The 27,280-nt window shown below is 38.7% G+C and overlaps 2 protein-coding genes across 57 annotated transcripts in view; one reads left to right on the forward strand and one right to left on the reverse strand.

Moving 5' to 3' along the window:
• LOC127837030 (probable tubulin polyglutamylase ttll-15) overlaps positions 1-27,280 on the forward strand; it is an 87,964-nt gene that overhangs the window by 49,399 nt on the left and 11,285 nt on the right. For 2 of the 30 annotated variants that reach the window (XM_052363766.1, XM_052363771.1), the window contains exons 15-16: positions 13,295-13,408; positions 14,532-14,597. The exons of 11 other annotated variants lie outside the window; for them this stretch is intronic. In XM_052363766.1, the coding sequence (XP_052219726.1) occupies positions 13,295-13,408; positions 14,532-14,597 (180 nt within the window). Of the gene's footprint in view, positions 1-11,622; positions 11,755-12,501; positions 12,608-13,294; positions 13,409-14,531; positions 18,768-27,280 lie in introns of those variants that run through there. 17 more of the 30 variants (XR_008029058.1, XM_052363780.1, XM_052363765.1 and 14 more) reach the window with 14 other exon arrangements.
• On the reverse strand, positions 1,633-25,380 carry LOC127837028 (prestalk protein-like). 27 transcript variants are annotated; one of them, XM_052363739.1, is made up of 4 exons: positions 25,033-25,380; positions 23,827-24,225; positions 22,501-23,646; positions 1,633-3,694 (listed from the first exon to the last, which is right to left on the reverse strand). In XM_052363739.1, exons 1-4 carry the CDS (start codon positions 25,298-25,300, stop codon positions 1,704-1,706), a joined length of 3,804 nt encoding a protein of 1,267 aa, XP_052219699.1. In that variant the 5' UTR covers positions 25,301-25,380; the 3' UTR covers positions 1,633-1,703. The 27 variants fall into 27 exon arrangements, with proteins under 27 accessions (XP_052219699.1, XP_052219718.1, XP_052219722.1 ...); XM_052363758.1 differs by having other exon boundaries at positions 22,501-22,824; positions 23,473-24,225; XM_052363762.1 differs by adding an exon at positions 22,141-22,194 and having other exon boundaries at positions 1,633-3,028; positions 22,609-24,225.

The following is a 27,280-nucleotide window of genomic DNA, read 5'->3' on the forward strand; positions in this document are numbered from 1 at the left end:
CACTGTGGGTAATGAAGTTGTTAACAATTAGCGCTAATCACAACTATTCTACCTAAACGAAGTCAACGCATTTAATACAGCTTTACTGCATTCACGTTTTACAGCAATGTCAATTTGTATGAATTTGTTTAGAATTTAATAACGGGTATAGAAAGCTAAAAATCCGACATCACATATAAAAATACGCAGTATACACCCTTTTTCCGTCTATGAATCAATCAATCGGTTATGTACTGATCTGAGGTTAAGAAACGTCAATTAATCTGAACATCACCTATATCTCACATTGGCAAGCGATTAAATAAAGAATAAATTAAACAACGAGTATGCTAGTATTTCAATTAACTGGCAAAGAAGTATTTATATTAGGGATGGCATCGAATACCAATATCGGTATTCGAATGTTCGCAAATTCATTCAATCGAATATTCGAATATTCGCATAAAACGGCTGGATTGATTTTACCTTGTTATGTGTTAATTTCCATTGGTTTGTAAGTTATATCCGTTTGCTAAATACGAGGCTGTTTATTAACGTTGCTATCGAAAAATTGTATCGCTGTCGACTAATACTATGACCGGTACTGTGATCGGGCACAAATAGAATGTAAAACATCGTGTCATAGAATTTTATTTTTTAATGATTCCACAGATTTGTAGCAGACCGCGCATATGTAAAACTAAGTTTACACACATTACACGTTGCGGTCTTCTTATCCACAGACCGTGTAAAGTATTCCATACTGCAGAAGGGGCTGGTGGCATTTTCAGATTTGAATTATGATTCCTTGATGATTATTTAGTTTATATCATCTGTTACTTTTGAGTAATTCACATTATTTAAATGTCTGTTCAAACTGTGATAACAAAAACTAAATTATTATTCGCAAGTTATTTGAAGCCCTTAATTGGTACCTAATTGACAAACAACAGTTCGGGCCCTTTCTTATAGTAAGTATATTGCATTGCGCGATTCAAGTAATTCACACATTTAAATGGCTGTACATACTGTGATCACAATACTTAATTAATATTCGCCAGTCAATTGAAACCGTTAATTGGCACCCCATTGGCAAACAACAGTCGGGGCCTTTCTTAGAGCGTGTATATTGCATTGCGCAATCAACACTGATACGGGCCGCGTCATCAGTTTGACACGAAGAACGTCACGTCAAACATGTTACTCCCAGGTGGCTTCGGTTGCTTTTTAGTAAGCGGTTCGCAGGTCATTAAATATTGGTGAAATTACGTTTGAATAAAAATGCGAATTTGCGAATATCATTTTTATTATTCGAATGCTGACCATTCAATCGAATATTCGAATATTCGAATAATTTTGCCATCCCTAATTTATATGGTTTCGGTTCCTTTGTAAGCACGTTTACCGGTACATGTCATCATAAGACCGAACATATTAAGTTAAATTAAAAAATACAGGCGGGTTTATTACGACGGCAATAGGCTGTTGGTATTGTTGTGCAATTTTTTGTATTTTAACATCGCAGACTTATAACATGAATTACATTTCGAAGGAACAAACCTGTGTTTCTGCGATTCATGTAAATTCACTTGCATGGTTGCACATAATTCAAATTTGGTTAATTAAATAATATCAGAAATTTTATGAAGATAATTATGTTGATCAAACTTTATTCAAATGAAATAACTATATAATAAATGGAAGAGAACAATTTTTTTGTCAAGTTAGTCTTTGATTTTCTGAATGCAACACGATCGTCTTAATACTCCATGGATTCGTTTTAGGAGTTGCCGTCCTGTGCCCGACGCCTTCTTCTTTGCTAAGCCACTATTGGCGTCGTCCTTATATGGCTGCAGGTACTTTTCGTCAGAGCGGTTCTTGTCATCACCCAGGAGCACGCAATCCTCAATCCCGTTGTCATCATCATTGCAGCCATTGTCATCTGCGCAGCCTTTGTCATATGCGAGACCCTTGTCATCTGCACTGTCTTTGTCATCTGCGCAGCCTTTGTCAACTGCACATCCTTTGTCATCAGCGCAGCCTTTGTCATATGCACAGCCTTTGCCATCTGCACAGCCTTTGTCATCTGCGCATCCTTTGTCTTCTGCAAAGCCTTTGTCATATTCACAGCCTTTGTCATCTGCACAGCCTTTGTCATCTTCGCAGCCTTTGTCATCTGCGTAGCCTTTGTCATCTGCGCAGTCTTTGTCATATGCGCAGCCATTGTCATCTGCGCAACCCATATCATCTGCGCAGTCATTGTCATCTGCGCAGCCTTTATCATCTGCGCAGCCTTTGTCATCTGCACAGCCTTTGTCATCTGTGCATGCGTTGTCATCTGCACTGCCTTTGTCATCTGCGCAGCCTTTGTCATCTGCGCAGCCTTTGTCATCTGCGCAGCCTTTGTCATCTGCACAGCCTTTGCCATCTGCACAGCCTTTGTCATCTGCGCAGCCTTTGTCTTCTGCGCAGCCTTTGTCATCTGCGCAGCCTTTGTCATCTGCACAGCCTTTGTCATCTTCGTAGCCTTTGTCATCTGCGCAGTCTTTGTCATCTGCACTGCCTTTGTCATCTGCGCAGCCCGTATCATCTGCGCAGTCATTGTCATCTGCGCAGCCTTTATCATCTGCGCAGCCTTTGTCATCTGCACAGCCTTTGCCATCTGTGCATGCGCTGTCATCTGCACTGCCTTTGTCATCTGCGCAGCCTTTGTCATCTGCGCAACCTTTGTCATCTGCGCAGCCTTTGTCATATGCACAGCCTTTGCCATCTGCACAGGCTTTGTCATCTGCGCAGCCTTTGTCATCTGCGCAGCCTTTGTCATCTGCACTACCATCGTCATCTGCACAGACTTTGTCATCTTCGCAGTCTTTGTCATCTTCGCAGCCTTTGTCATCTGCGTAGCCTTTGTCATCTGCGCAGCCCGTGTTATCTGTGCAGCAATTGTCATCTGCGCAGCCTTTGTCATCTGCACAGTTTTTGCCATCTTCGAAGCCTTTGTCATCTTCGCAGCCTTTGTCATCTTCGCAGCCTTTGTCATATTCGCAGCCTTTGTCATCTGCGTAGCCATTGTCATCTGCGTAGCCTTTGTCGTCTGCACAGTCTTTGTCATATGCGCAGCCATTGTCATCTGTGCAGCCCGTGTCAACTGCGCAGCCATTGTCATCTGCGCAGCCTTTATCATCTGCGCAGCCTTTGTCATCTGCACAGTCTGTGTCATCTGTGCATGCGTTGTCATCTGCACTTCCTTTGTCATCTGCGCAGCTTTTGTCATATGCGCAGCCTTTGTCATCTGCGTTGCCTTTGCCATCTGCGCAGCCCGTGTTATCTGTGTAGCCATTGTCATCTCTATGACCCTTGTCATCTGCGCAGCCTTTGTCATCTTCGCAGCCCTTGTCATCTGCGCATCCTTTGTCATCTGCACAGCCTTTGTCATCTGTGCATGCCTTGTCATCTGCACTGCCTTTGTCATCTGCGCAGCCTTTGTGATCTGCACAGCCTTTGCCATCTGCACAGCCTTTGTCATCTGCGCAGCCTTTGTCATCTGCGCAGCCTTTTTCATCTGCGCAGCCTTTATAATCTGCACTGCCTTTGTCATCTGCGCAGCCTTTGTCATCTTCACTGGATTTGTCATCTGCGCAGCCTTTGTCATCTGCACAGCCTTTGTCATCTACACTGCCTTTTTCATCTGCGCAGCCTTTGTCATCTGCGCAGCCTTTGTCATCTGCGTAGCCATTGTCATCTTCACTGCATTTGTCATCTGCGCAGCCTTTGTCATCTGCACAGCCTTTGTCATCTACACTGCCTTTGTCGACTGCGCAGCCTTTGTCATCTGCACTGTCATCTGCACCGCCTTTGTCAAATGCGCAGCCTTTGTCATCTGCACTGCTATTGTCATATGCGCAGCCTTTTTCATCTGCACAGCCTTTGTCATATTCGCAGCCTTTGTCATCTGCGTAGCCTTTGTCATCTGCGCAACCCGTGTTATCTGTGCATCCCTTGTCATCTCTGAGACCCTTGTCATCTGCGCAGCCTTTGTCATCTGCGCAGCCTTTTTCATCTGCGCAGCCTTTGTCATCTGCACAGCCTTTGTCATCTGTGCATGTCTTGTCATCTGCACTGCCTTTGTCATCTGCGCAGCCTTTGTCATTTGCGCAGCTTTTGTCTTCTGCGCAGCCATTGTCATCTGCGCAGCCGTTTTCATCTGCGCAGCCCGTGTCATATGTGGAGCCCTTGATATCTGCGAAGTCTTTGTCATCTGCGCAGCCTTTGTCATCTGTGCGGCTTTTGTCATCTTCGCAGCCCTTGTCATTAGTGCAGCCCTTGTCATTTGCGCTGCCTTTGTAATCTACACAGCCTTTGTCATCTGTGCAGCCTTTGTCATCTGCGCAGCTTTTGCCATCTGCGCAGCCCTTGTCATCTGTGCAGCCCTGTTCTTTTCTGTTCTGATCTGTGAAATCAAGAGGAAGGCGTTTGTTTGTATCAAAAGGTGTGAAAATAGACTTGGAACTGGACGAGTTATAATTTGAAAAATAATTGTAGAAAACAGAGGAACAACTGATTTTTTTTTCATTTGAAAATTAAGCCTTTTTACTCTCCATTGGTTGTTGTCGACTCAGGCACTACTTTAAAGTACATCTGGTTCTCTTAAATTGAACACCGTGTATGGAAAATACGTTTAGAAGCACCCGGCCGTACTCCGGGGTACTTTTTAGTTTATGTTCCATACACTGGGTTCTTTGCAGTATAATTATGAGTATTCGGGGTAGTTTTAAGTAATACCAATGCCGAGAATGAGCAATCGAGCCATGATAACTCGAGATAGGACCGGGTTTGGAAACGCGATAATAAGGAAAACCGGAGTTCGACTTAAGCATTAAATTTTCTAGTTAACTAACGAAAGACACAATTCACAAAGCATTACTTCGAAATAATCAGAAATTCGGATTAACGGTTTTCGAAATAACGAAGTTATAGGATTTTAACAAACGGTGAGAAAGTCGTTACTTCCCATTCAAAACATTATCTGGTAAAGAGGACACGAACAAACTTGCATCAGTGCAATACAATTTAGAATTAAGAACTAAAGATGATTTTCGGGGCCTCATAGAGACATGAAATAAGGATATTCATTTTTAAAATACTTTATGAAATGATATCAAATGAACATCGATTAAGACGATAAATTTGCATTGTATTTGAAGTGTAAAAGCGGAATTATATAACATTTAATCAAAGATCTACGTTAAAACGTACGCCTTATTCTGCGACGCGGCCTGGCGCATAGAAATCCTTCTTTTGTAGCCTCTTCGAGTACGTAGTTCTGCACTCGCCGTCGAACTATTGGGTACATCTCACTGCATGCTACTCGTGCTTCGTGAAGTTCGACTGCAAGTTTCGCTATCATGGGCATAATCACGTCGTTCACGAAAGCTGGATAACCCCCTTGAGATACGAAATACCTTCCAACTGGGGTAAGCTGGAATAAATTGCGCGTCTCTTGATTCAATGCTATATCGTACATTTGCGTTTATTAAAATATTTCTCGATGTGTCGTTGCGTCCGTTCTCTTGTATTGCTTAATGCGTTTCTTATGGCAGTAACGTCAATGACGCCAATGACGTCAAATGACGTCGTGACGTTGCAAAATCGTCCAATCGTACATAAGCTAACATAATGACCGTGGTCCGTTTGCAGTTTTCTGTAAATATTTAAAGCCAATGCCTTAGACATTTATATTAACAAACGTTATCGCGGATACACGGGTAGAGCGTTGATAATAATCATCTCAGTGAATATATCAGAACCATGTTCAAGTTGAATACAGTGATGCTCTCTTTGGTCAGCACGGCAATGTACATTTCCGTATATTATGTTGTACATTGTACGGAATTATTCCCGTCCGAAAAAATGATACTGTATACTTGTTACAATTGCGTCGTATCGAAAATGCTTTATTTTAGCAGGATATTGTCGGAAAAGGTACACTTATTCTTCCTACGTGTATCTGCCTTTTGTTTACTAGTAGTTTAGTCCAAAATAGTGTTGATTGTTCAGGTAAAAATCCAAATCACTTTCAAAATGGCTGCATATTGTTTAACGTCATGCTCACGTATACCAAACTTTATAATTAATGTATCTTATTATAAAAAACTTGCCAAAATATTAATATTAACCTCATTTATGCAATATAAGATGAAATCGAGATTTTGAACCCCGATTCACAACATATCTTACCAATGGGTTTACGAATTGAATCAATAAGAAGTAAACGTGCTATAAACCGGGAACGGGGCTTAATTCATGTGCGTAAAGTGGCGTTCCAGATAAGCCTGTGCAGTTCGCATCGCGAATCAGGGACGACACTGTGAAATAAATTTTTTCCAATATCTTGATCCGCGAAACTAAATGACTGATTGACTGAGTGAGTGACTTTGTGATTGAGTGACTGACTGAGTGAGGGAGTGATTGAGTGAAGGAGTGAGTGAGTGACTGACTGAACGATTGACTGACTGACTAAATGAGTGATTGATATGCATCTATTTAAAATGTATTCTTTACCATTAAGGCATTATAATGAGCGTATCGAAACTACTGGAAATGCGTCCCTGGATTCTCCCTGTGCTTTGTATTGGAAGCTTAACAATTGTTTATATTCACATTGTCTTGTTTATCTATTCATCTATCCATCCATCCATCCATTCATTCATTAATTTATCTATTCATCCATTCATTTATCAAAATGATCATCCGTGTTAGTGAGATAAATAACTCTCAAATCTTGAATGCAGCGATTAGATGTAATGAAATGTATTATTTTCCGTAGTTCAAAATACAACAAATGCTTAAATATAATGGTTAGACGTAACCACCAATCAGTCAAGCGGCACCATTTAACATCAAAAATTCTTTAATGGGTCCAGATATCGGAAAAGTAGCACCGGATTCGGATTTAGGAAGACAAAATCACATAGTTTGGACTATCTTATTGTTTTATTTCATTGGAATGTAAGGTGTACTGGGTTTTGCGCTTCTGTTAAAAGGGTGCTGCATTCTTATCGAAATGCACCATTTAAACTCAATAATTCTTCAACTAATTAAAAATAAAAATTAAAATTAACACCGGATTCGTATTCAGCAACACAAATTCATAGAGAATTCATTATCTTATTGTTTGATTTCGATGGAGCGAACGAGCTATCGAGCGAGCGTATTTCATCTGTGCACGTAAATAGGACGGCATAAGAAAAGGGTGCTTAATGCATTATTGATTATAACTTTTTTTTTATTATTTTGTTTTCAATTTTGTTTTCAAACTTTTAAACAACACTATAAACTGTTTATGTTTTATTAAAAACATTTGTTGTTTCTTTTTAAGATACATATGTATTTTCTGACGTTTTGTTTTAATATTGATAACTTGAATGGCTTTAGATATCTTTAAAATTCCAACGAATTCGTGATCAGCGTGGTCATAGGCATATAGAGGTAAACATCTCTTTATTTTATTTCAACGCTGAGTTTTTTTTAATAAATAAATTATTTATTTATGTTTTAAATGTTACGGACATAACATTCCGCGTACATCGCTTCAATATCATGTTCTTAATTCTATCCAACCGTTCTGCATTATAAAACAAACGTATACAATATAGTTAGTGAAACTAAATCACTCGCAGCATGCCAAAAAATGAGTCTGGGCTTGAACCCGGATCACCTTGGTGAGAAGCGTGTATACCAACAACGGCGCTGAAAGGACGTGCACATGTGTTTTCCCAGAGCGAGGCTGATTTTGTCTTTCAAATGAATTGTGCTGATGCAGCACTTACTGATAATGATTTCTTGACAGCTGATATAAAGATATATGCGAGGGTCGCATGATAGGAAAACATGGCTTGCACACGCTAATCTGGGACGACGCTTTACGCTTTTCTCCATTATGCGACTCATATCTAATGCAGGTGTTTCGAATTTCAACTCGAAAAGCAAAATAGGTTTGCCGAATGGTTTCCATGGGTGAGTCTTGGCCCGATGTTCTACAACGCGGTCGTTAGTTTCGAATCTCTGACGACGACATTATCAGTGTGTTCTTTAAAGTGATATTATGGGCATTTTTTCACTGATGAATTGAGCTGAAAAGAATTAACTGGTCAAAAGAGTTAGTTAAAATGTGGAAGCATACCAAGTATCTGCAACTAATCTTGCTACCAGTTGTTTATAAAAAAAGTATATAAATTATATTCGATATTTTACATGACTCACCCAGTCCTCTAAGCCGAAATGATCCGTAAAACAAAATAGTGTCTTTGTGTCGTATGAACGGATCTGCACTAAAACTAAATTGAGATTGACATCGTACATCGAATCATTTATGTCGTCAGTTGTCAAAACGAAAGTACGGTTGATATTCAAATGCATTATTTTTCTCTTTCCGGGATGTTGTTTTGGTATGTTGATGCTGCATTAACAAATATACATGTGTATGAAGTGAAAACACCAGAAATAAACAACGGTTGCGATAGACACCTATACACTGTCAGATGCCCATAATATCACTTTAAAGGAGCAACCGGCATTGATTGCTATTAAAATCGTTGATTATACACTGATTGATACACAGGACAAAATGTTCGGTACAAAACTCACGTCGGGTTCAGCGGCATAATAGTGACCAGCCAGGCAGCCTCAAACTGTATGCGGCTTCGGTCAATATATGATTTGGGGTTGAATGACTGGTCAAGATTATATTTACGCAGTTATTACTTAGTTGCCACTGCATCTAATTCCCAAATATGGAACGGTCGACGTTTATGGCTTTTCTTTGCATCAGAATGTGCAAGGCTATTATCAGTTTAAAAGATCAATATCTTATTCCGAAAGATGCAATCAAAAACGTATATCACGCAGCTTCTAAGAAAATCCCATTTGCCCAAATGCAAGCGAGCGAACTCGGGGATTCGGCAGTGAGATTTCGACAAAATCCCTTTACTTCAATAAATGCACCACAAACGCTCGTCTGTCAACGTCGCTGCCAATGAAATACATGTTGCAGACACACTTGGGAAACGGTTGATAACAACTAAAGGAATGGGCGCGATCGCAAAATGGCTTTTCATCCAGGAGAGAAAGAGAACCTTTTTACAAATAGGCACTACTTTCGACAATCACCACATGAAGCAAATATCGTAGTCTTTTGTCACGATAATATAATAAAAGAGCCAATCGTGATGAATCGATTATTTCCGGAAATTCAATCTATACATAGATGGTGACGTCACTACGTTACTGTCAGTAAGAACGGTGTGTACACAGTGTTGTAAATTAGCACAATTAACCAGCCATACGCGCATGCCCACAACAAACACATACGCAACGTTTCACAAGTGCACACAACATACATTCACGTGCACACAACATACATTCACGCATTTCTTGCGCGTATCATCACCGCTCATTAACAAAGCATTCAAAACACAATACGAACGCCGCTTGGAACTACTTTCCACATCCACGTCTACTTTCCTTTCGCAACTTTTAACTTGCCCCTTTCACTTTCACTTTGCTGGCACAAATCCGCAATTACATTACTTTGCTCACACACTTAGCAAATTAACATGTCAACATATCACATACATAGAATAAATACATAAATAACAACGTACTAAATCACTTGGCTTATATCTTTGCTCTTCTCAAAAATCAGTGCCATCAAATGCCCCTCGTAACCGATATTCGGTATGTCGACAACAGCCCTTTCAAAAGAGTACAACAACAACAAGCATGGCGCCAATAATGGATATTTACGAGTTCACAATGAATTTTTCGCTAATTAGCAGTCAGAATAGCGCTGTATCAATGTATAACGCACACCATCTTGTACAATGAACATTTCTGCACGGTACGCTTGTTACGGTAATACAAAACTGGGAATATTTCAAAAATCGGAGCCCAGGTTGTTCCAACGACTTTTTTTCGAATTCAAAAGTTGACGAGAGCCCATTAATTTCTCTCATCCGCCGGTCTGATTGAGTGTGGGTGGGACAACAACCGATACTACATCGAGGCCATCTCTTTCGCTATGCAACTCGTCCAGAGATACGGCATCGACTGTAAGGCTGACACTCTGCAGTCACTGACGTACGCAGGGAAGATCACTTTTAAACAAGATTTTATGCAAACACAATGGATCTAGACATATAGAAAGTCATTTATTTACTTAAGCTGTAGTTTAAAGTTCTTTCAATTATCTTGATTGTGTACACAACCTAAGGGTGATTGAGAGTCCTTCCTGTCCTTTGGGCTGAACCAGTACTGTACATCATGGTGTCTTGTGTTGAAAAGTTGATAACATTACCAGAGTGTGGATTAAAGTGGGCATGCTTGCAAAGCTACATAAACGGCATTATCCACTTCGGTGACCACATCAATTCTTACCATGATTGCTCTTTTATACAAGGACATCGCCTGGAAGTACTTTGTTAGCGCCGCGTACAACAAAATGGCTTGACAACACCTGTATGGCATGCCGTTGATGGGTCGCCGCCGTTTAGCTCCAAAGTGCACGATGTTGCCACAAAAGCAAGGTAGGTTAGAAAGAGTGCATGATGGGTATATATCTGCAGTTGATCAGCGCTTAATCAAACACGGATTTACCGGTAATTGTTTTCGATCGTTGTTTGGAGCATTTTTCCAGTCTTGATTTGTTTGCCGTTAAAGATGTGTTTGTCATTCTGTGGGTTGTGTGTGTGTGAGTGTGTTTATCCATTTTGATGTCGTTTTATCTCCGTTACTTGTAAATGCCTGGGAGGATGTAAAATTGTCCATTGCATAGCTAAAAGCTGGTGTGTGTATTTTGACCATTTATTATGCCATGGCATGTTCTTATTCTAGGAACTTCTTTGAGCTGGTGAGGTTTGACTTCATGTTGGATGAGAATCTCAAGCTGTACTTGATGGAGGTAAATAGGAATTCTATTGGTTTTATTTCAAATAATAATCTTTAGATTTAAAGGGTTTCAGCACTATGATAAAGGAATTGTAATTTAACAGATAAAAGTGTCTTTGATGATTCTTTTTCAAAGAATAAATAAAAATCAATTACAAAAATGTGGATCTTTTTTTAACATCAAAGTAAAAATGTTCGAAGAAAGATGCCTGTTTAGGTTTTAGAATTATACGAGGTCAACAGTTCAAATTACAAAACTAATAATGAAATTATTGACAAATTAAGGGTGTCAATGTAATAATTGTACAGATGAACTTTCACAGTCCAGACAACTATGTAAAATACAAAATGAGCTTCATTCTGTGAAAATAGGGCTTAATTCATGCGCATGAAAATGTGGTCCCAGATCAACGTGTGCAGTCCACACAGCTAATCACGGACAACACGTAACGCTCTTCTGGATTTTTTTGTTCGAAGGAAGTGTCACCACAACAAAAATCTAGTTACGGCGGAAAGTGTCGTCTCTGATTAGCTTGTATGGAATGCACAGGCTAATCTGAGATGACACTTTATGCATTTGTATTAAGCTCAGATTCCCATAGCGAGGCTCGTATCAGAAGACTATCATTAGTATTCAGAGTGTAGAACAAGATGACATCATAACATGTTTTTCAAGGTTTGTTTGTGCTCTGTTGTTAGGTGAACATGTCTCCCAACCTGTCCACCAATCATTTTATGGGAAACAAACGCTTGTACCAGCACGTCATCTACAATGTTCTACGAGTGTCCCGGATAGCTTCCATGGTCTACAATCAGTTTTCAAACATTAAGGTATAGCCATAAGTTATATCTATCAAAAAAGTAGGAGCAGTGCTCTGTGAAAAGGGATTTTAATGCATGTGCGTAAAGTGTCGTCCCTCAAGTGCACAGGCTAATCAGGAACAACACTTTCTGCCTTAAATAGATTTTAGGGATAGAGAGACTTTCTTTAAAAGAAAAATATCATAATAGCTGAAAGTGTTGTCCGTGATTAGCCTGTGCAGACTGCACAGGCTAATCTGGGAAGACACTATACGCACATGCATTAAACCCCCTTTTCACAGAGCGCCGCTCATGTATTTTCACCTTAGTTTAAACCTTTTTATTTTTAGCTAAATTGCATTTTAAGCCTTAGGCTTATTGACATGCTCTCATGTCTGTTTTCTGGGTAGAGCCAGTAATTGGTGTGATAATATGGGAGATCTAATGAATGCTTCTACAGTACGGAACAAACCTGTGAACTCCCCGTCGTTTGCGAACACCATATACACTACACCGCAGTGACATTCACCTTGATTTTACCTTGATTTGTTATAGTATGCTTGTGTCTGCCATTACCTAATAAATGCCTTTTAAAATGTATAATGTGTGCCAAATTTTTTTAATGGAGTTTTATGTGCACATTTACCGTTGAGACAGTCTTGTGGCCTTGGGGATCATATTCAGCAACCCAATAATTAGCTTGGGTATAGAGGATAGACCTGCTCGTAGCAACAAAATAAGCCTTGTTTTCCCAGAGTTGCCTGTCTGTTTTGACAGCGATGCTGACACAGATGAGATGCTAGCGTCTGACCGGGAGATCACTGTGTTCTCAGAGTGGTGTTCTATGCCAGAATGTGCCGGCAAACAGGGATGTGGTAATCTGGTGAGTAGTTGTCAGGGTTACAGAGATTTGGGAGATTTGAGCCTTGCTCTGGGAAATCTGGGCATAATGCATTTGCATTAAGATTCCTAAAGCAATTAGGTTGAAGTTGGATGGGATTGACACCTTTGTTGATCTGTATTGGGATAGCCACCACGAGAAAGCTTTCATAATGACCTAAGGGCTAACTGAAACGGCTGTTCATTATGACGGCAAAATGGATTGGGCTAGTGGATACAGAAAGTTCAGAAATGTGGACAACTGGTGTCTGTGTGATGGCTTAGCCCCCTATTTTTTGTTTTCCCATTTCTCCCATTGTTGTGCACTCTGTACCAGCATCATAGTTTCAAAGATTCATGTCTGCATCTTGCTTTAAGCGGTGTGTCCTGTGATCCTATTATTAAGAATTACAATCTGTAATCATCAGTGGCAGCGCTCAGTCTGTATCAATGTACCCAGTGTGCCCATCTGGAAATATTAGCCCCAAGCATTATTTTGTCCACCATGGATGGTTTTTCAATGACTGCATTAGCTATCAGCATGATTAGGCGGATTGTGAGGCTTAAGAATTAGGTACCTAAGTTAAAGATCGAGGTAACAATTCAATATAATATATCCAAGTTTTGGAATGTCATATTTGCTTGCATCAGTGTCATTGCTAAAATGTGTATTCCCACATGTTACTTTCAGCGGTGTGCGCTGTGCACCCAGTGCCTGCACGCCTCCCAGAAGGTGACCTTGAGGGAGGCCTACCTGGAACACTACAACAGGGGCGGCTGTCACAGGCTCATCCCTCCTGCCATTGTAAGTCGCACTTGTATTTGTAAGAGGTCGTAGTCAGGCTTATCAGGGACATCACTTTTCGCCTTGCCTGGAATTTCGTTTAGAAGTGACTTCCTTTAAAGAAAAAAATACATTAAAGCAGGAAGTATTGTCCCTGTTTAGGGTGTGTGGACTACACAGGCTAATTGGGGTGACACTTTACCCACACGCATTAAGCTCCGTGTTCACAGAGCACAGCTCATTTGTATGAGGTCAAAGTGGCGTGTTGATATGGTGTCCCCTGCCTAGCTGTCAGTGGTCACATGTTAAAGCCAGGCTCTTCAAGCGTTCTCAAAGTCTTTTCTTAAGACACCAAGTACTGGTTTTACCCAGGAAACAGGCCCAAGAGTGTCTTAGAAAGCTGCTTTTGATGTAATTGTGCTTTAATGAGAAGGTTTAAATACAGCATATCTATATTACCCAGCTTGTCTCATAGTATGTAGACAAATATAAAAAAGAATATTCAGAATGTTCTATTTATTTGGGTACATTTTGACTTGTCTTCAAACATACAGTATACAAAAACATAGAATTATTATGGTATATATTCATAAATACCGGTATAATCAATATAATTCTGTTGAATTTATTTACCGGTAGATTCTAACATGCTTTAATTTGTTTTTACTTAGTCAAAAGAACAAAAAGTCAATTAAACCTAACCAGAAAAAAGTGCAAATGTACCATTTTGGTAAAATGAGGTTAGCTTTGTTTTCTCTGAATTTGATGTAAGTAAATGTCATAAAAATATCATTGTTATTTTACAACACCTTTGAATAAAGCATAGCCACAGTCACTTAACCCTTCCCGGCTCAGATGCCAAGTGAAAATGGCTGTATGAAACCTGCAGCATAAAAACCAGAAAAGTCTGAAAGTCACATGCAGCCTGTTCAGGTTTTATGCTGTTTGCTGCTAATCAGTATCTTAGGGTTGGAAATGAAGCCTTAAAAACTTAGACTAGTGAACAAGGTCTTAAATTTATTTTGATTTTTAAGTGACTAAACTTGCATCAAAGTGTGAATCAGAGTGTTAAAGGCTTAATAACTTTTCAATGACATTTATTTTTTACTTGACTTTAATATTGTTTGTTTGTGTCCTTTTTCAGGGACACGAGGCAGCTTTAACATGGAGCCCAGAGAATCCAGATACAGATGCCTTTGGGCTTCAGAATCAAACAGAGAGGAATCGTCTCATGTATTTGTGGTTTGTCTGCATGTGCCGGAAAGACCGCACGTTCTGCCTGTGATAATGAGTTGTGATCTCATTTATTTAAGAAACTAAACTATAGCGTTCCAAATGAGCTGAGTTATGGTAAAATGGGGCTTCATGCATGTGCGTAAAGTGTCGTCCCTGATTAGCCTTCACATACAGCGCTTCCAGCATACACTGAAAAAGAAACTCCTTTTAAGCAAAAAATACAATTGAAGTGGAAAGTGTTTTCTCTAATCTGGGATGACACTTTACGCACATGCATCAAACATTGTTTCCCCAGAGTGCGGCTCATATGTATTTTGTATTTTCTATGCATTAAATGGTATTTTTTTAATTATTTATTTTAATACAAAATTATACATGCATATGGGCAAACCAATATAATATTTCCACCAAAAATGTCAAAGAACTTGAAATACATCATAGAGAAATTACGGCAACTTTTAGGGCGCAATTTGTTCTATATTTTGACTTGTATTTATATAATATACTCATTCTTGTTTAAGTACGCAGTCAGAAAATGCTTTGTTGTTTAATAATACAATTTTTATGCAACATTATTATGGTTTTTTTAACACATTTTTGGAGCAATTTTATTAATCCTTTGCTGTGCTCTCGCTCTTTTGATAGAGTGCTGCACAACAAATACCAGATTTACTTTTGAGTGTTAATAACAAGTTTCCATCTAGCAAAAGCTTTATATGCCATGTATTACCTCAACTCAAAGTGCAAATATACATTCCATTGTGTTCCTTCTCACCCAAAGGTTAGTGAAGTTAGACATTATAAAAAGTACACATTCAAACTAACACCAATACTGATTAAATAAGTACAATTTCCTAGAAATGACAATGACTCGTGGTTAAACTATGCAATTGGAGAATAATATAGCCATTTGTCAAGGGTATTGCTTTAGTTTATTTATTATTTTAATAATTTTAATTAAAAGATTTAATTGTGTTGTTTTTAGTAAAAATGCTGCTGGACAGCTTTTCATATGTTACAATTCATAATATTATTTGCCATGTTTCATCATGTTCTAGGTATTAATTATTAAAAATATTTTTTTACAAGTAGTTGTGAAAGGGTTTTGTAAACAATGTTAAATTTGTTCCACGTTCATTTGTTGCTTTACTATATTGGCTATTGTACTAGTTTCAGATCATGAAAATTTAGTTAGAATCATTTGTTATTTATATGGATTTTGATTTTATATGTTTGGTGATAGCTTTTATTGTTATATGTGTCGGTTTTACTTTGTTTTTTAAGTGTTTGCATACCTTCAAAGTATATTGCAATCATGCAAATTCATGGTGCGACTAAGCAAGCCTTAATTCCTATATGGCCTTCTCTGTGAAAAAACTGGTCTTTCCGAGTGTGCGTGAAGAGTTGTCCCAGATGAGCATATGCAGTCAGCACTCCACAGGCTAATCTGTGACAACACTTTACACAAATGCATAAAGTCCTGTTTACTCTGAGTGCTGATAATATTCTTATTTGAGAGCAACAATTTACAAGCCTGCATATAGGAAAAGTGAGAAAGCTCTATTGAAAACTTATCTGTACATGGCTTGTGCAAATTTTGATTTCTGTGCCTCAGATTTACAATATAAAACCAGATGTTAAGCCTGGTTTTTCAATGAATTAGGTTTTCCTCTTATACACACTTGGAACATTGTTCTAGCCCTTTTTTTGGCAAAACAGGGCTTAATGCATTGTGTAATGTGTGGTCCCAGATTAGCCCCTGGGGTCTGCACAGGATAATCAGGGACGACACTTTCTGTTAAATTGGAAAGAAAATAAAGGTAGTCTCTTCTTAACAAAAATAAAGTCTAAGCAAAAAGTGTCTTCCCAGATTAGCCTGTAAGGGCTGCAAAAGCTAATCTGGATCGACCCTTTAGGCACATACAATTTCCCAGAGGGCTGTTCATTTATTTAAATGCTCAGGGGTCGTATTCCAGAAGCATCGTAAGTTAAATTGTATTCTTATCCTTAAAGTGGGAAAATTTCTTAATTGTTTCATTTCATATTGCAATTGTTTGGCATCACAATTTACATGAAAATAACATCATTATGTCAATGTTATTTTAGGAATACCAAAAAATGATGTATTTCCTTATTAAGTAAAGAAATACAAAACATTGTAATTTTGACCTTAAGTGAAATTATTTAAGAAATTACTTAAGATGTCTTTTGAATACCACCCCTAATGAATGGAAGCACAGCCGTAATTTAATGGGACTTTTCATTTAAGCATCTAGATATCCTTTTTACTTGTTAGATTTAACTTCACTATAACAAGGTTGCACTTTTTCAAAGATAAGTAGGAAGCTACTCAGTAAGTATCAACTCTGTTATCATCTTCATTTACGTCTTGTTATATGTGTTAGATGCATCTATATGTATGATTGTTATATGTGTTAGATGCATCTATATGTATGATTGTTATATGTGTTAGATGCATCTATATGTATGATTGTTATATGTGTTAGATGCATCTATATGTATGATTGTTATATGTGTTAGATGCATCTATATGTATGATTGTTATATGTGTTAGATGCATCTATATGTATGATTGTTATATGTTTTAGATGCATCTATATGTTTGATTGTTATATGTGTTAGATACATCTATATGTATGATTGTTATATGTGTTAGATGCATCTATATGTATGATTGTTATATGTGTTAGATGCATCTATATGTATGATTTTGCCTATGAATGGGCATTCATCAAATATTGTTGTACTTTATTTGTGTTAACTGAAGTATTTGTTTTAATATTTATTTACTGGTATATGCTTTTTACAATCTATTAAAAGATACACATTGAATCAAATTAAAAATCTAATTTCTCTAGTTAAACTCTAGGATTGTCATTTGTAATAAATAACTCTTTTAAACGAAGACATATCATATTGTGGTGTTGTTATAAGAATTGTTGTTGATTTGTGAAAATGGCATGGCATGAAATAGCTTATTTTATTTCTGGATAACTTGTACCATACCTATGCAATACCTTACCTATAACTCTTACATATTATTTTTTATATTAGAAAATATTAATGAATACCATATATGAAGTCTTATTTGTCTGCTTAAATGGTTAAGTTTGTTATTTATAGGTGTTTTGACACTTTTTAGATCTGTTGTTATTATTTCACAGTTTGATATTCAGGTATAGTGTAATGGTTTGTTTAATTGTATATACAATGCAGCCTTTAAATTAATACATGTTAGAAGGTATTATGTTGTTGAATAAACAAATAAACTCAGGGCTTCAAATCATTCCGAAGTTAAAAAGTTATCAACAATTACTTCTTTAGTTGTACAATTAATCAAGTACCTGTCATTTACCCACTGATAAGTACTTTAACATGCCCCCACTTGTGTTACCCTTTAACATGTCTGCACTTGTGTTACCCTTTAACATGCCTGCACTTGTGTTACCCTTTAACATGTTCCCACAGTAGTCTCCCACTTGTGTCACCCTTTAACATTCTCCCACTTGTGTTACCCTTTAACATTCCCCTACTTGTGTTACCCTTGTGTTTTTACCATCATTCCTCCTGAGCCATCTATCAAAAAGTTATTTGTTCAATGTTGTATATTTGTATTGAGATTGTCATGTTTAAATATATGTTGAAATTTACGTATACATTTTAAACACACAATCTGTCAAAATGTGTCTCGGAATTTTAAAATATCTACATTTACCTTGTATTTTCACGAGAATTTTATTGTATTGTTTAGTGTCATTGTTCTTGCTTTATAGATATAGATATTAATCAAATGGGTTGTTGCCTTACAATCAGACAAGCAATACAGGACAAATGTTGCCTTATTGTTTCGATCTGCAAAATATGTATATTATTTACCTACTTTCTTTCTCTGTTAAAGTTATACTGTGTAGATGATTTTGTGCCATTTACATTATTATAAATAAACCCTGCTCTGGGAATTCCGGGCACATGCTTTAAGCCCTGTTTTTCCAGAACGAGGCTCAAATGCTTTTAGAATGTGTTAAATATAATCACGATATCTTTGACGCCTGTTCAATTTCTGTTGTGAATTGAACGGCACATTTTATACATGGAAAACAGAATACAAAATTGAGATGTTTTATTATATTCTTGTTCCTTTTCTTTTCGTCTCTTGTCAACTAAAGAGGCAGAGTTTGTGCTTTTATTTCCGAGATTGTACATTGAAATCGGACGAACGTTGCAGTATCTGTCTTGCAAGGTCTTTAATAACTCGCGTATTGAAAGCCAAAATGGCCTATCACACTTTACACAGATATGGGATGATTTTTGGCTGTGAAAGTTACGAATTCGGTGAGATTTAACTTAATGGACAAACTTAATGCATGTGCGCAAAATGTCGTCCAATATTAGCCTGTGCAGTCCACACAGGCTAATCAGCGACGACACTTTTCGCCTCAACCAGATTTTAGTCAAGAAAAGGCTTACGTTACAAAAAACGCCATAAAAGTGGACAGTTTGGTCCGTTATAAGCCTTTGCGGAATGCACAGGCTAATCTGGGACGACACTTAACGGACAAGCATGAAGCCTAATTAAGTGACCGAAAGTGCGCCGTATAAAAGCTTATTTTGACGATAAGCTATACACCATTAATAAATTTGTTTAACCATGCATTGAAATGTGTTGATATTTTTCAGCTGTAGTTTGGTCATAACGAGTCATGGTATTTGAAATAGGAATTGAACAACAACTTTCTACTCACTTGTACAATTAAGTTATGCACATGTACATTAACGACACTGACGTAAACACATATCCGACAATTAATTGATATTACTTGAATCATTACAGCTTATCGAGAAACATGCAGAATATTGCCAAATAAGCACACTCATAGCGATGCGAAAATGAATTGTACAACGTTTCAGTCGCATTGAATCTTGTTTGATCACTTTACAATACATTTACTTGTTATATTCCATAAATTTATATCACAAAATATTTTAAGCATTAAAATTCACATTGAAAAATACCGAATTCAACAATTTTAAAATTCGGGAGCGGAGATCCCTGCTGCACCCTCCCTTGTTGGGCTCCCCCAGTCAAACATTTCCTGCGTACGGCCCTGTGATGGCTGTATTATCTGCAAAACACCACTCAAAAACACACTCGCACTGTGGGTAATGAAGTTGTTAACAATTAGCGCTAATCACAACTATTCTACCTAAACGAAGTCAACGCATTTAATACAGCTTTACTGCATTCACGTTTTACAGCAATGTCAATTTGTATGAATTTGTTTAGAATTTAATAACGGGTATAGAAAGCTAAAAATCCGACATCACATATAAAAATACGCAGTATACACCCTTTTTCCGTCTATGAATCAATCAATCGGTTATGTACTGATCTGAGGTTAAGAAACGTCAATTAATCTGAACATCACCTATATCTCACATTGGCAAGCGATTAAATAAAGAATAAATTAAACAACGAGTATGCTAGTATTTCAATTAACTGGCAAAGAAGTATTTATATTAGGGATGGCATCGAATACCAATATCGGTATTCGAATGTTCGCAAATTCATTCAATCGAATATTCGAATATTCGCATAAAACGGCTGGATTGATTTTACCTTGTTATGTGTTAATTTCCATTGGTTTGTAAGTTATATCCGTTTGCTAAATACGAGGCTGTTTATTAACGTTGCTATCGAAAAATTGTATCGCTGTCGACTAATACTATGACCGGTACTGTGATCGGGCACAAATAGAATGTAAAACATCGTGTCATAGAATTTTATTTTTTAATGATTCCACAGATTTGTAGCAGACCGCGCATATGTAAAACTAAGTTTACACACATTACACGTTGCGGTCTTCTTATCCACAGACCGTGTAAAGTATTCCATACTGCAGAAGGGGCTGGTGGCATTTTCAGATTTGAATTATGATTCCTTGATGATTATTTAGTTTATATCATCTGTTACTTTTGAGTAATTCACATTATTTAAATGTCTGTTCAAACTGTGATAACAAAAACTAAATTATTATTCGCAAGTTATTTGAAGCCCTTAATTGGTACCTAATTGACAAACAACAGTTCGGGCCCTTTCTTATAGTAAGTATATTGCATTGCGCGATTCAAGTAATTCACACATTTAAATGGCTGTACATACTGTGATCACAATACTTAATTAATATTCGCCAGTCAATTGAAACCGTTAATTGGCACCCCATTGGCAAACAACAGTCGGGGCCTTTCTTAGAGCGTGTATATTGCATTGCGCAATCAACACTGATACGGGCCGCGTCATCAGTTTGACACGAAGAACGTCACGTCAAACATGTTACTCCCAGGTGGCTTCGGTTGCTTTTTAGTAAGCGGTTCGCAGGTCATTAAATATTGGTGAAATTACGTTTGAATAAAAATGCGAATTTGCGAATATCATTTTTATTATTCGAATGCTGACCATTCAATCGAATATTCGAATATTCGAATAATTTTGCCATCCCTAATTTATATGGTTTCGGTTCCTTTGTAAGCACGTTTACCGGTACATGTCATCATAAGACCGAACATATTAAGTTAAATTAAAAAATACAGGCGGGTTTATTACGACGGCAATAGGCTGTTGGTATTGTTGTGCAATTTTTTGTATTTTAACATCGCAGACTTATAACATGAATTACATTTCGAAGGAACAAACCTGTGTTTCTGCGATTCATGTAAATTCACTTGCATGGTTGCACATAATTCAAATTTGGTTAATTAAATAATATCAGAAATTTTATGAAGATAATTATGTTGATCAAACTTTATTCAAATGAAATAACTATATAATAAATGGAAGAGAACAATTTTTTTGTCAAGTTAGTCTTTGATTTTCTGAATGCAACACGATCGTCTTAATACTCCATGGATTCGTTTTAGGAGTTGCCGTCCTGTGCCCGACGCCTTCTTCTTTGCTAAGCCACTATTGGCGTCGTCCTTATATGGCTGCAGGTACTTTTCGTCAGAGCGGTTCTTGTCATCACCCAGGAGCACGCAATCCTCAATCCCGTTGTCATCATCATTGCAGCCATTGTCATCTGCGCAGCCTTTGTCATATGCGAGACCCTTGTCATCTGCACTGTCTTTGTCATCTGCGCAGCCTTTGTCAACTGCACATCCTTTGTCATCAGCGCAGCCTTTGTCATATGCACAGCCTTTGCCATCTGCACAGCCTTTGTCATCTGCGCATCCTTTGTCTTCTGCAAAGCCTTTGTCATATTCACAGCCTTTGTCATCTGCACAGCCTTTGTCATCTTCGCAGCCTTTGTCATCTGCGTAGCCTTTGTCATCTGCGCAGTCTTTGTCATATGCGCAGCCATTGTCATCTGCGCAACCCATATCATCTGCGCAGTCATTGTCATCTGCGCAGCCTTTATCATCTGCGCAGCCTTTGTCATCTGCACAGCCTTTGTCATCTGTGCATGCGTTGTCATCTGCACTGCCTTTGTCATCTGCGCAGCCTTTGTCATCTGCGCAGCCTTTGTCATCTGCGCAGCCTTTGTCATCTGCACAGCCTTTGCCATCTGCACAGCCTTTGTCATCTGCGCAGCCTTTGTCTTCTGCGCAGCCTTTGTCATCTGCGCAGCCTTTGTCATCTGCACAGCCTTTGTCATCTTCGTAGCCTTTGTCATCTGCGCAGTCTTTGTCATCTGCACTGCCTTTGTCATCTGCGCAGCCCGTATCATCTGCGCAGTCATTGTCATCTGCGCAGCCTTTATCATCTGCGCAGCCTTTGTCATCTGCACAGCCTTTGCCATCTGTGCATGCGCTGTCATCTGCACTGCCTTTGTCATCTGCGCAGCCTTTGTCATCTGCGCAACCTTTGTCATCTGCGCAGCCTTTGTCATATGCACAGCCTTTGCCATCTGCACAGGCTTTGTCATCTGCGCAGCCTTTGTCATCTGCGCAGCCTTTGTCATCTGCACTACCATCGTCATCTGCACAGACTTTGTCATCTTCGCAGTCTTTGTCATCTTCGCAGCCTTTGTCATCTGCGTAGCCTTTGTCATCTGCGCAGCCCGTGTTATCTGTGCAGCAATTGTCATCTGCGCAGCCTTTGTCATCTGCACAGTTTTTGCCATCTTCGAAGCCTTTGTCATCTTCGCAGCCTTTGTCATCTTCGCAGCCTTTGTCATATTCGCAGCCTTTGTCATCTGCGTAGCCATTGTCATCTGCGTAGCCTTTGTCGTCTGCACAGTCTTTGTCATATGCGCAGCCATTGTCATCTGTGCAGCCCGTGTCAACTGCGCAGCCATTGTCATCTGCGCAGCCTTTATCATCTGCGCAGCCTTTGTCATCTGCACAGTCTGTGTCATCTGTGCATGCGTTGTCATCTGCACTTCCTTTGTCATCTGCGCAGCTTTTGTCATATGCGCAGCCTTTGTCATCTGCGTTGCCTTTGCCATCTGCGCAGCCCGTGTTATCTGTGTAGCCATTGTCATCTCTATGACCCTTGTCATCTGCGCAGCCTTTGTCATCTTCGCAGCCCTTGTCATCTGCGCATCCTTTGTCATCTGCACAGCCTTTGTCATCTGTGCATGCCTTGTCATCTGCACTGCCTTTGTCATCTGCGCAGCCTTTGTGATCTGCACAGCCTTTGCCATCTGCACAGCCTTTGTCATCTGCGCAGCCTTTGTCATCTGCGCAGCCTTTTTCATCTGCGCAGCCTTTATAATCTGCACTGCCTTTGTCATCTGCGCAGCCTTTGTCATCTTCACTGGATTTGTCATCTGCGCAGCCTTTGTCATCTGCACAGCCTTTGTCATCTACACTGCCTTTTTCATCTGCGCAGCCTTTGTCATCTGCGCAGCCTTTGTCATCTGCGTAGCCATTGTCATCTTCACTGCATTTGTCATCTGCGCAGCCTTTGTCATCTGCACAGCCTTTGTCATCTACACTGCCTTTGTCGACTGCGCAGCCTTTGTCATCTGCACTGTCATCTGCACCGCCTTTGTCAAATGCGCAGCCTTTGTCATCTGCACTGCTATTGTCATATGCGCAGCCTTTTTCATCTGCACAGCCTTTGTCATATTCGCAGCCTTTGTCATCTGCGTAGCCTTTGTCATCTGCGCAACCCGTGTTATCTGTGCATCCCTTGTCATCTCTGAGACCCTTGTCATCTGCGCAGCCTTTGTCATCTGCGCAGCCTTTTTCATCTGCGCAGCCTTTGTCATCTGCACAGCCTTTGTCATCTGTGCATGTCTTGTCATCTGCACTGCCTTTGTCATCTGCGCAGCCTTTGTCATTTGCGCAGCTTTTGTCTTCTGCGCAGCCATTGTCATCTGCGCAGCCGTTTTCATCTGCGCAGCCCGTGTCATATGTGGAGCCCTTGATATCTGCGAAGTCTTTGTCATCTGCGCAGCCTTTGTCATCTGTGCGGCTTTTGTCATCTTCGCAGCCCTTGTCATTAGTGCAGCCCTTGTCATTTGCGCTGCCTTTGTAATCTACACAGCCTTTGTCATCTGTGCAGCCTTTGTCATCTGCGCAGCTTTTGCCATCTGCGCAGCCCTTGTCATCTGTGCAGCCCTGTTCTTTTCTGTTCTGATCTGTGAAATCAAGAGGAAGGCGTTTGTTTGTATCAAAAGGTGTGAAAATAGACTTGGAACTGGACGAGTTATAATTTGAAAAATAATTGTAGAAAACAGAGGAACAACTGATTTTTTTTTCATTTGAAAATTAAGCCTTTTTACTCTCCATTGGTTGTTGTCGACTCAGGCACTACTTTAAAGTACATCTGGTTCTCTTAAATTGAACACCGTGTATGGAAAATACGTTTAGAAGCACCCGGCCGTACTCCGGGGTACTTTTTAGTTTATGTTCCATACACTGGGTTCTTTGCAGTATAATTATGAGTATTCGGGGTAGTTTTAAGTAATACCAATGCCGAGAATGAGCAATCGAGCCATGATAACTCGAGATAGGACCGGGTTTGGAAACGCGATAATAAGGAAAACCGGAGTTCGACTTAAGCATTAAATTTTCTAGTTAACTAACGAAAGACACAATTCACAAAGCATTACTTCGAAATAATCAGAAATTCGGATTAACGGTTTTCGAAATAACGAAGTTATAGGATTTTAACAAACGGTGAGTAAAGTCGTTACTTCCCATTCAAAACATTATCTGGTAAAGAGGACACGAACAAACTTGCATCAGTGCAATACAATTTAGAATTAAGAACTAAAGATGATTTTCGGGGCCTCATAGAGACATGAAATAAGGATATTCATTTTTAAAATACTTTATGAAATGATATCAAATGAACATCGATTAAGACGATAAATTTGCATTGTATTTGAAGTGTAAAAGCGGAATTATATAACATTTAATCAAAGATCTACGTTAAAACGTACGCCTTATTCTGCGACGCGGCCTGGCGCATAGAAATCCTTCTTTTGTAGCCTCTTCGAGTACGTAGTTCTGCACTCGCCGTCGAACTATTGGGTACATCTCACTGCATGCTACTCGTGCTTCGTGAAGTTCGACTGCAAGTTTCGCTATCATGGGCATAATCACGTCGTTCACGAAAGCTGGATAACCCCCTTGAGATACGAAATACCTTCCAACTGGGGTAAGCTGGAATAAATTGCGCGTCTCTTGATTCAATGCTATATCGTACATTTGCGTTTATTAAAATATTTCTCGATGTGTCGTTGCGTCCGTTCTCTTGTATTGCTTAATGCGTTTCTTATGGCAGTAACGTCAATGACGCCAATGACGTCAAATGACGTCGTGACGTTGCAAAATCGTCCAATCGTACATAAGCTAACATAATGACCGTGGTCCGTTTGCAGTTTTCTGTAAATATTTAAAGCCAATGCCTTAGACATTTATATTAACAAACGTTATCGCGGATACACGGGTAGAGCGTTGATAATAATCATCTCAGTGAATATATCAGAACCATGTTCAAGTTGAATACAGTGATGCTCTCTTTGGTCAGCACGGCAATGTACATTTCCGTATATTATGTTGTACATTGTACGGAATTATTCCCGTCCGAAAAAATGATACTGTATACTTGTTACAATTGCGTCGTATCGAAAATGCTTTATTTTAGCAGGATATTGTCGGAAAAGGTACACTTATTCTTCCTACGTGTATCTGCCTTTTGTTTACTAGTAGTTTAGTCCAAAATAGTGTTGATTGTTCAGGTAAAAATCCAAATCACTTTCAAAATGGCTGCATATTGTTTAACGTCATGCTCACGTATACCAAACTTTATAATTAATGTATCTTATTATAAAAAACTTGCCAAAATATTAATATTAACCTCATTTATGCAATATAAGATGAAATCGAGATTTTGAACCCCGATTCACAACATATCTTACCAATGGGTTTACGAATTGAATCAATAAGAAGTAAACGTGCTATAAACCGGGAACGGGGCTTAATTCATGTGCGTAAAGTGGCGTTCCAGATAAGCCTGTGCAGTTCGCATCGCGAATCAGGGACGACACTGTGAAATAAATTTTTTCCAATATCTTGATCCGCGAAACTAAATGACTGATTGACTGAGTGAGTGACTTTGTGATTGAGTGACTGACTGAGTGAGGGAGTGATTGAGTGAAGGAGTGAGTGAGTGACTGACTGAACGATTGACTGACTGACTAAATGAGTGATTGATATGCATCTATTTAAAATGTATTCTTTACCATTAAGGCATTATAATGAGCGTATCGAAACTACTGGAAATGCGTCCCTGGATTCTCCCTGTGCTTTGTATTGGAAGCTTAACAATTGTTTATATTCACATTGTCTTGTTTATCTATTCATCTATCCATCCATCCATCCATTCATTCATTAATTTATCTATTCATCCATTCATTTATCAAAATGATCATCCGTGTTAGTGAGATAAATAACTCTCAAATCTTGAATGCAGCGATTAGATGTAATGAAATGTATTATTTTCCGTAGTTCAAAATACAACAAATGCTTAAATATAATGGTTAGACGTAACCACCAATCAGTCAAGCGGCACCATTTAACATCAAAAATTCTTTAATGGGTCCAGATATCGGAAAAGTAGCACCGGATTCGGATTTAGGAAGACAAAATCACATAGTTTGGACTATCTTATTGTTTTATTTCATTGGAATGTAAGGTGTACTGGGTTTTGCGCTTCTGTTAAAAGGGTGCTGCATTCTTATCGAAATGCACCATTTAAACTCAATAATTCTTCAACTAATTAAAAATAAAAATTAAAATTAACACCGGATTCGTATTCAGCAACACAAATTCATAGAGAATTCATTATCTTATTGTTTGATTTCGATGGAGCGAACGAGCTATCGAGCGAGCGTATTTCATCTGTGCACGTAAATAGGACGGCATAAGAAAAGGGTGCTTAATGCATTATTGATTATAACTTTTTTTTTATTATTTTGTTTTCAATTTTGTTTTCAAACTTTTAAACAACACTATAAACTGTTTATGTTTTATTAAAAACATTTGTTGTTTCTTTTTAAGATACATATGTATTTTTCTGACGTTTTGTTTTAATATTGATAACTTGAATGGCTTTAGATATCTTTAAAATTCCAACGAATTCGTGATCAGCGTGGTCATAGGCATATAGAGGTAAACATCTCTTTA

This window comes from Dreissena polymorpha, chromosome 7, assembly GCF_020536995.1.
Source record: "Dreissena polymorpha isolate Duluth1 chromosome 7, UMN_Dpol_1.0, whole genome shotgun sequence".
NCBI lineage: Eukaryota > Metazoa > Mollusca > Bivalvia > Myida > Dreissenidae > Dreissena > Dreissena polymorpha.